At 43.4% G+C, this 10670-nt stretch overlaps 1 protein-coding gene across 3 annotated transcripts in view; it reads left to right on the top strand.

Moving 5' to 3' along the window:
- The first annotated feature begins 1906 nt into the window (after positions 1-1906).
- The window catches only part of LOC143774904 (cytosolic purine 5'-nucleotidase-like), a 59471-nt gene continuing 50707 nt past the window's right edge, over positions 1907-10670 (top strand). The window contains exons 1-3 of one of the 3 annotated variants that reach the window (XM_077262687.1): positions 1907-2270; positions 7819-7892; positions 8218-8335. In XM_077262687.1, the coding sequence (XP_077118802.1) occupies positions 2146-2270; positions 7819-7892; positions 8218-8335 (317 nt within the window). In that variant the 5' untranslated portion in view covers positions 1907-2145. Of the gene's footprint in view, positions 2271-2972; positions 3016-7818; positions 7893-8217; positions 8336-10670 lie in introns of those variants that run through there. The other 2 variants (XM_077262688.1, XM_077262689.1) reach the window with 2 other exon arrangements.

Below are 10670 nucleotides of genomic sequence, written 5' to 3'. Positions count from 1 at the left end.
TGCCAGCACCAGGCGGGCTAGAAGTGTCAGTTACAGCCCCACCCCGTATTAAGTGCCAGCACCTCATTAACAGAACAGGTACAAAGTCACTTTTTCCATGCATTACGGGGCACCTGAAGTCTAGATATCATTTGTCACATTGAATAATGAGTTACAGTGCCTTGCATAAGTATTCGGCTCCCTGGAACTTTTCAACCTTTTCCCACATATCATGCTTCAAACCTAAAGATACCAAATGTAAATTTTTGGTGAACAATCAACAACAAGTGGAACAGAATTGTGAAGTTGAACTAAATTTATTGGTTATTATAAATTTTTGTGGAAATTCAAAAACTGAAAAGTGCGGCGTTCAATATTATTCGTCCCTTTTACTTTCAGTGCAGCAAACTCACTCCAGAAGTTCATTGTGGATCTCTGAATGATCCAATGTTGTCCTAAATGCCTATGATGATAAATATAATCCACCTGTGTGTCATCAAGTCTCCGTATAAATGCTCCTGCTCTGTGATAGTCTCCGGCTTCTGTTTGAAGCACATAGAGCATCATGAAGACCAAGGAACACAACAGGCAGGTCCGTGATACTGTTGTGCAGACGTTTAAAGCCGAATTTGGATACAAAATGATTTCCAAAACTTTAAACATCCCAAGGAGCACTGTGCAAGCGATCATATTGAAATGGAAGGAGTATCATATTACTGCAAATCTACCAAGACCCGGCCGTCCCTCTAAACTTTCATATCAAACAAGGAGAAGACTGATCAGAGATGCAGCCAAGAGGCCCATGATCACTCTGGATGAACTGCAGAGATCTACAGCTGAGGTGGGACAGTCTGTCCATAGGACAACAATCAGTCATACACTGCACAAATCTGGCCTTTATGGAAGAGTGGCAAGAAGAAAGCCATTTCTCAAAGATATTCATAAAAAGTGTTGTTTAAAGTTTGCAACAAGCCACCTGGGAGACACACCAAACATGTGGAAGAAGGTGCTGTGGTCAGATGAAACCAAAATTGAACTTTTCGGCAACAATGCCAAACGATATGTTTGGCGTAAAGGCCACACAGCTCATCACCCTGAACACACCATCCCCACTGTCAAACATGGTGGTGGCAGCATCATGTTTTGGGCCTGCAGCAGGGACAAGGAAGATGGTTGAAATTGATGGGAAGATGGATGGAGCCAAATACAGGACCATTCTTGAAGAAAACCTGTTGGAGTCTGCAAAAGACCTGAGACTGGGACGGAGATTTGTCTTCCAACAAGACAATTATCCCAAACATAAAGCAAAAGCTACAATGGAATGGTTCACAAATAAACGTATTCAGGTGTTAGAATGGCCAAGTCAAAGTCCAGACCTCAATCCAATCGAGAATCTGTGGAAAGAGCTGAAAACTGCTGTTCACAAACTATCTCCATCAAACCTCACTGAGCTCGAGCTGTTTGCCAAGGAAGAATGGGCAAGAATTTGAGTCTCTCGATGTACAAAACTGATCGAGACATACCCCAAGTATTAAGTTAAAGGAGCCGAATAATATTGCACGCCCCACTTTTCAGTTTTTGAATTTCCACAAAAATTAAAAATAACCAATAATTTCGTTCAACTTCACAATTGTGTTCCACTTGTTGTTGATTCTTCACCAAAAATTAACAATTGGTATCTTTGTGTTTGAAGCATGATATGTGGGAAAAGGTTGAAAAGTTCCAGGGAGCCAAATACTTTCGCAAGGCACTGTATATGGGATAACTGGTCATTTGGGAGGTGTAGCCCATCACGATAGGTACTATATGAATAATGTAGGCACACCTGAGAGGAAGGAGATGTGTGACAAAAATAAAGGACTATGTGAGACGGTGAGATAGATGAAATGTGAGAAACATAGATAAACAGACAAGTTGTGTATGTGACAGACTGTGCAGGGGAAGACTGAATGAGACTTAGAGAATTGGGAACCGGAGGGATTGGAGAGAGGAGGGGGCCGCTGGAACAGGAGTAGGAGGGAGGGATGAGGCAGCGGCTGTCCCCTTCTGATAACATGATCTGCAGCATAAGATAGACCCTTGGACTTGGGTGTTTAGCTTTACTGACATGGTACTGAGAGCACAGTGAGAACAGCAGCGAACGTTCAGGTGGCACAGAGATCGGCCATGGGGAGCATCAGTAAGGAGCATAACCTGGGGACCGATGGGCACCAGCTGCATGACCACTGTCTCAGCTCCGCCAACACCAGTGGTATGGATTTACGGAAGCTGAAGAAGGATTACCACCACAGGTGAGTGACAATGTGTTCTTATTTCTGAGGACAAGATGGACCAAGTCTTCTTCTGTCATCAGTTTCCAATGTTTCTAAAATGACCATCGATATGACAATATTTTAGCCAATCTGCCCAATGAGTGGGCACAGGAATAGCCGCATGTCCGGTATGACAAAATGGTATATTTTGGTTACTAGCCATCATCATAGTTGAAATTTAAAGATACTCATAATTTTCATTGATCTCAATGGGAAATCTATAGCCTTCCAGTGCCATGAGTTGGCTGTATGACATTTTTTATTTTGACCACTTTAAAGGGAATCCCATAAAGGTGAACTCCTCGATCTCCAAAGGGTACCATCCTGATATTTCCCTCTTGGGGAAAGAATAGCCATAAGATTTATACCTGTCAGATTCTTTGTTTCCCCCGGGAGGAGTAATGGTGTCTAGCATCTTACCGCCCATCATTCCTAGAAATAACACACCTGTTCGGTAGATAGGGTGCTGGGAACATTGAAGTGATGGTCAAAAAATATTTGTTAACATCAGCAAATATAGATGTCAATGGGAAATAGACTTACGTAGATGATTTGGAAACTATTTCCAAATGATTGCATCTTTCCAGCTGGATTAGTAGCCTTTGAATTGAGCCACCATGGAGATGTACTCAGCAAGAACAGAGGGATTTTTAATTTCTATGGTTTACTGCTCTTTGCCTAGGTCACCGGCCCCTGCTTCCATCAGAAGTGGCTGATCTTTTAGGTAAGGAGAGCAGCACTTACATACTCTATACTATAGCGCTTACAAATGCTACTCAGAAGTTGGAGCTCCGATGCTGCGGAGGCAAGGTTCAGTCATCAGGAGCGCACTATCCCCAGACAATCAGGAATCCGGGAGGCAGGGGAGAGGTGCGCTCCTGAAGATTAATCTTCAGAAAACTCTAGATTTTCCATGTATCTTCAATATGTTGAATATTGGCTGAATGCTTGTTCTGCAGCCCGGCTGAGTGATGGGGACAAAGGAACACACCACTTCCCATGGTAGTTTCTTTTGTTCTAGGAGAGTAAAGTATGGGGCATGTTGAAGTCAGCACACCTCCATGCATTAGTTAGCTGGCTGATCCTGACCATCTAGTGGTCCTCTATCAGTACAGTGATGGACAAATAGCTTTTGTATGTATTGGGCTCAGGTGATCCAATCAAAATCAGATGCAGGTTGTACATTATGACCAAAATTCCCCACAGTGTTTTGTATGGATCCAATTCAACAGCTAGCAGTGATTTGCTTGGATTATATTAGCCCAAGAGGTTGTTTTCGGACTTTTCTGATTTGTCCTCTGGTCAGATCTAGTGGTTAAATTCATTTCTGGAATAAACAAAAGTAAATCTTAACGTTTTTTTCCCAAAATTTTAAGATGCCACCTATTCATGGGATACATTCTGATTATCAGGGGTGTAACAACCGTGGTCACAGCGGTCACCGTTGCGACCGGGCCCGGTAGGTCAGGGGCCCTCCGACACCAACGGTAACTTCAATTGGATGTTTGTCCTTGGACGCACATCAAGTTGAAGTGTATTACACCTCACAGACCCATTGGGTTCATGCGCGACAATGCACACTGCCAGTCAATGTGATGGGGCTCATGGTAGTGACGTCATGCGCTCCCGTCGCATGCCGAAGTCAGCTGCCGACTTCACAAGAGGACGCATGTGGTGGGGCAGTGGAGGGAATGTGAGTATTTATTTTATTTTTTTTAAATCAGTGGCCATACTAGTACATGTATGACTATGGGGGTGCATTATACTTTATGGATGACTATGGGCTGTGCATTATACTTTATGGATGACTATGGACTGCGCATTATACTTTATGGATGACTATGGGCTGTGCATTATTCTTTATGGATGACTATGGGGTGCATTATACTTTATGGATGACTATAGGCTGTGCATTATACTTTATTGATGACTATGGGCTGTGCATTATACTTTATGGATGACTATGGGCTGTGCATTATTCTTTATGGATGACTATGGGGTGCATTATACTTTATGGAGGACTATGGGCTGTGCATTATACTTTATGGATGACTATGGGCTGTGCATTATACTATATAGATGACTATGGGCTGTGCATTATACGTTATGGAGGACTATGGGCTGTGCATTAAACTTTATGGATGGCTATGGGCTGTGCATTATACTATATCGATGACTATGGGCTGTGCATTATACTTTATGGAGGACTATGGGCTGTGCATTATACTTTATGGATGATTATTGGCTGTGAATGATACTATATGGATGACTATGGGCTGTACTTAATACTTTACGGATGACTATAGGCTGTGCATTATACTATATGGATGACTATTGGGGTGCAATATACTATATGTATGATTATTGCTGTGAATTATACTACTGTATATGGATGACTTTGGGCTGTGCTTAATACTTTATGGATGACTATAGGCAGTACATTATACTTTATGAATGACTATGCGGTGTATTTTACTTTATCGATCACTTTGGAGGTGCATTATACTTTATCGATGACTATGGGCTGTGCATTATTCTTTATGGATGACTATGGGCTGTGCATTATACTTTATGGATGACTATGGGCTGCGCATTATACTTTATGGATGACTATGGGCTGTGCATTATTCTTTATGGGTGCCAATGGGGTGCATTATACTTTATGGATGACTATGGCCTGTGTATTATACTTTATGGATGACTATGGGGTGCATTATACTTTATGGATGACTATGAACTGTGCATTATACTTTATGGATGACTATGGGGTGCATCATACTTTATGGATGACTATGGAGTGCATTATACTTTATGGATACCTATGAGCTGTGCATTATACTTTATAGATGACTATGGGCTGTGCATTATACTTTATGGATGACTATGGGCTGTGCATTATACTATATAAATGACTATAGGCTGTGCATTATACTTTATGGATGATTATTGGCTGTGAATTATACTATATGGATGACTATGGGCTGTGCTTAATATTTTACGGATGACTATGGGCTGTGCATTATACTATATGGATGACTATTGGGGTGCAATATACTATATGGATGATTAATGGCTGTGCTTAATACTTTATGGATGACTATAGGCAGTATATTATACTTTATGAATGACTATGGGGTGCATTATACTTTATGGAGGACTATGGGCTGTGCATTACACTTTATGGATGACTACGGGCTGTGCATTATACTTTATGGATGACTATGGGCTGTGCGTTATACTTTATGGATGACTATGGGGTGTGCATTATACTTTATGGATGACTACGGGCTGTGCATTATATTTATGGATGACTATGGGCTGTGCATTTTAGTACATGGATGATTATGGACTGTGCAGTATATTATATGGAGGACAATCGGTTGCATTATACTTCTTCTATGGTGCCCCATGACTTCTATGTACGCCCCTGGTAAGTGTAATTGTTTATTTTCTTCTATACATTAAAGAACAGTTTCAGAATGGGGGACATATATACCAGGATGGGGGATATATATACCAGGATAAGGAAGGATAAGATATATATATATATATATATATATATATATATATATATACGGTGTATATACGGTATATATATGCAGTATATATACAGTATACTGTACATATATGTATAATTTAAGCAGAATTTGGGGGGTTCCAGTTAAAATCCTGCACTTGGGCCCATCAGACTCACTGAGGGTTTGATTGCTGGGATCTCCTGTGTCCTCAAGAACGAGGCTGTGCAGAACCTCGTGTGACTGGAGCAGAGGTCAAACATGGCCCCCACTGTTTCATTCATTGTCTATGGGACTGAGAGAAATAGCAGAACGCTGTGCTTGGCTTTCTCCTGCTGCCCCCTAGCCAAACAGTGGAGCAAAGGTAGCCTAGTGGGTCACAATGTGATTCCATTCACCGTGACCTGTATTGCGCTGACATATAGCCGCAGCACAGCGTTCTTAGCGATATTTAGGTCTCATTAAGAGACCTGTGATTTGCATACATGTTCCATCTGTCTTTTGGAGCATAGAACTCGTGCTCATTTTGGTCTTTGGGCATGTTCATATGTCCGCGTTCTTTAGGGACCAAGTGTCGACAAAAAAATGAGACATATTCATGTTTTATCACAGAGTCACAGATTAAATTTGCCCATTCAAATCAACGAGTCTGTGAGAAAAGTGCAGTGCCCCAGGGTCCTGGTCGTTGCAGTAATGTCATTTTCCTCTAGGGGAGAGTGATGTTACGTTTGGAGGCAAAGAAGGACAACTGCATCCAGGTATCACAAACATGCAACACATTTCATACTCCAGGCAACCAGGGGGAGCTATGCTCCTATTTATTAGGTCACACTTTGGTAAAACTGGTGACCTGTAGGAAAAAAAGTTATTTAGTTGCTGGCTGAGCGATTGGTCCCTGGCAGGAAGAAGGACACGGAGCTGTGTATGCCCTCAGAGCTGCAGCTTACAGAAAGAGACACTGAACGAGAACTGTTTTGCAGAGAGGGTGGAAGAAGTCGTAGCAAAGGAGTGGATACCAGGAGGGGATCAGCCCTACACAGGCTGCCTCCTTCTGAGGCGCAGGATCCCGGTAGCCGGAACACCGAGGGAGCAACAATCCTTTATGCCTGCTCCAGAGACCGGCAGGACAGCTAATTTCATGTTACCTGTCCGCCCCTACACCCAGGAGGCAAGGTGGCACCCCTTAGAGGCTGGGGCATGATAGAGTCCCTGTAAAACGCCTCAAGCCACCGGTCATACGGGTTTGTCCTATCCATCTGGGGGACAGAGAGAGAGACACAACATCTACAACATCTGTGAGGACCTTATGAGAAGCTTAGCAGTAAGGGACTACATCACCACGGCACCAGAGGAAGGCTACTGATTTCCACCTGGACAAGGAAACTCTGGACTTGCCTCCAAACCGGCCGGACGCTGCCTGCCCTGTGATCTGGTGCTCTGGACTGTGGATGCTGAAGTCTTCAGTAAAGGTAAAGAGACTGTAACCTTGTGTCCTCATTCTTCTCTGCGCCTTACATCATCCACCATCTACACACTGGGAAGCCCTGGGGACACACTTCACCTGGTTGAAGGTATACCATCTAGCTGCCATAACATCACCCCAGCGGACCCCCTAAAGCAGCGTCGATCACCCTGACCGAATACCACAGGTGGCGTCACGAACATATCCCTTAAAGACCTTTCCCTTTTACACGGACGTCCCAGGGCCACGGATCAGGTCAGCCACCGTGACATCCCCCTGTGAACCAAAGGACCCGATACCGATTAACCCCATGGCCCCATGGGGGCGCTCCAAAAACAGGACGCGGATGACAGATGGACCAAAAATATGAAAATCGGTTTGAAAAATGATGAAAAATGGTTTTGTTTTTCTTGTATGCAAAAAAAAAAAAGGTTGTGTAAATTAGATTATATATCTGTCATTAATTAGCCTGATTTTACAACGTACCCTGATACATGTCGGGTCGCTGCTGGGAATCACTATATGTGATGTTTTTCTTATATCCTTGCAGGATTTTTGTAAATCGGAGTTTGGGCCTGGAGAATATAAAATGTTTCGGATTTGATATGGATTATACATTGGCAAGTAAGTGGTTTTTTGTTATCCCTAAATGCAAAACGTTAGAGTATCTCTAGAAAAAGGTGATGATAATGACTATATGTTTGGTTTCCGAGTGGTCTGCGCAAAATCATAGAATCAGGTCCGATTTTGATCCAACTGTCATATCAAAATCGACAATGTGTTTCTATTTCTGTGAAACAAATGGCAGCAATCGGATGGCATCCGACTGCTGCATGATTTTCATAGACTGTTAGATGGGAAAGGAACCTGAACTGGCACTATCGCTGCAGATTCTATAGAAATGTATTATATTCTATATGTATTTATTTTATACTGATTTTTTCCCCAGTGTATCGGTCCCCAGACTACGAGGAACTTGGCTTTGAGCTTCTACTGGACAGACTGGTTTCCATTGGATATCCTCATGAAATTCTGGAGTATAAGTACGATCCAAACTTCCCGACCAGGTGTGTGTCTTCTGATTTATTGGAATTTCTGAGTAAGGGTTCGGCCATCTTAGCATCCGCCTGTCTCCGGGAGGAGAACGTTTACTTATGTCTCGTCCATGAGGTCAACCTATATGTTCACCGCTCCTTATGTACATAGACAATGTCCACAGAAACCTGATAAATAACATGAGATGACTTGAAAACACAGTATACAATCCAACCTTAAAGATAATCTGTCAGCAGTTTTTTGGCTATGTAATCTGATAGCAGCATGATGTAGGGACAGAGACCCTGATTCCAATGATGCATCACTTAGTGTACTGGGTGCAGCAGTTGTGATAGAATCACAGTTTTCTCTGTTGTAGATCTAGCAAAGCTCAAATGCTGAGCTGTGTATTACTCCGCCCACACCCCTGATTGGCTACTTTCTGTGTACACTGAATAGTGATAGAGAGCTGCTAATCAGTGCTGGGGTAGGGTTGGACTAGGAGGCACGAGGCCAGATCTCCTGTAGTGATAATATCCTGCTGATAAAACACTGGCTGTATATAAACAGTAAAACCCAGCTTAGTAAGTGATACATCGTTGGAATCAGCGTCTCTGCACCTACATTATGGTGCTCTCCAATTACATAGCAAAAACCTGGTGACAGATTCCCTTTAAAATCTTCTCCAAAGGTCAGTGTCTGTGCAGATTTTTTTTTACCACACTGCATAGATGGGATTTTCAATTTACTTCTATTGGACATACTGTATACAGAGTCGTTACAGCATATCCTATTTGTTTATGACTTGTTTAGTGTCATTTTTTATTATGTTTTTCCTTGTAGTTTATTACAGACATTTCTGAGATTGTTTATTTTGCCTGGATTTGGCTTGCAAAAAAATTGAAGTGATGCTAAAACAACTAATTTTCAATTGCAGTTCATCTCAACTTTCCACTCGTTTCTCACATTATAGGTGTAGTTCCCCATCCCACCTGCAGGTGGTGCAGTATAGTTTACCATTTATAGTAAATGTTTCCATTCACAGAGCTCTTGCCTTATAGAATAACATTGTACCGCTAGTGTCGAAAGGGGAGGAATCCCTCACCGCCTTGTCATGTAACGTCACCACATTTTTTTCTACGGTGTATTTACATGATCTGCTTCTAACTGATAAGGTTATCCTGCCGCACGCACGGCGTGGTGTTATGTTCTCGTACACACATTGTCCAGTGCTGCACTGTAGTGCACTGACGATAAAGCGCTATCTGCCCTGTGACCACAATTGTATTCTGCAAGATTGTGTGGTGTCAGGTCAGAATGGCGCATTCCCCCACTGCACCTGCAGACTAGAGATAAGGCATTGCTAAACAGTGGCGTAGTGGGGGGCTGCTAGTGCCCGGGGCGAGGTAGGAATACCATCCCATAATCCAGTAATAATTACCCCGTGAGTGCACCTCATTAATGCCCACTGAACTATTAAAGGGGTTTTCTGGCTTTGGAGAACCCCAGTCCCCAGCTGGAGTTTGTTTTACCCCTGGTCCGGCGCTGAGTCTGTCATTGTCTGCAGCGCTGATATCACGTCGGCAGCGCTGCAGCCAATCGAGTTCTTCTTACCTAATTAGTTCGACCGTGTGCTCTTCTCTCCTTCCCACAGAGCGAGCCGGCACAGGGGCAGTACGCTGATGTCATGGTGCTGCTGCCATCAGGACACCGACATCTTGTAGGCCGCAGGCGTACAACAACCGTTGCCTGTAGGACGCCTCCCTGCCCTACCACAAGATCCAACATTATCAGTGTTGACGTCAATAAAGCTCAATGAGGTGACCGCCTGGACAGAGATCCAGGACACCGGGGCTGAAATCCGGGACATGACACTGCCCCGATTCTTCAGAGCTAGCGCCGCCGCTGTTGCTTTCTTTTTTTTCCTAATAAAGGGGTTGTCCACTACTCAGACAAGGCCTTGTTAAATACCACATTCCCCAATGTGAAGTAAAAACATCTTCTAGTCACCTCCTGCACCGGCAATGTCGGCCCCTGGTCACACGGGGCTCATGTGCCATACCTAAGTCACAGGAGTGATCTTCCTCAGTCATCCAAGGTTCATCTGAGGTAAGTTAGGGCACCACAGCCGCTGACTGGTTTCAGGGCTCATGTGGAATAAAGAGGTCACAAGAGCCCTGGGTTACTCGACGCCGGCATAGCTGTGCTGGTGTGGGAGGCCAGTGTATGGTGTTTATATTTTACATTGAGGAGTGAAGTATTTAAGAAGAAGTTGTCCGGGTAGTGGATTTTTGCATTCTTAAGAATTTTGCATCCAGTGCAGCCACCCCTGCGCCCCTTCCCTCATAATACATCGTGTAATGTCCT

The sequence above is a fragment of the Ranitomeya variabilis genome, chromosome 5, assembly GCF_051348905.1.
Source record: "Ranitomeya variabilis isolate aRanVar5 chromosome 5, aRanVar5.hap1, whole genome shotgun sequence".
Taxonomy (NCBI): Eukaryota; Metazoa; Chordata; class Amphibia; order Anura; family Dendrobatidae; genus Ranitomeya; species Ranitomeya variabilis.
Note: the sequence above shows the minus strand (reverse complement) of the source record. Positions and strands in the feature narration are given on the sequence as shown.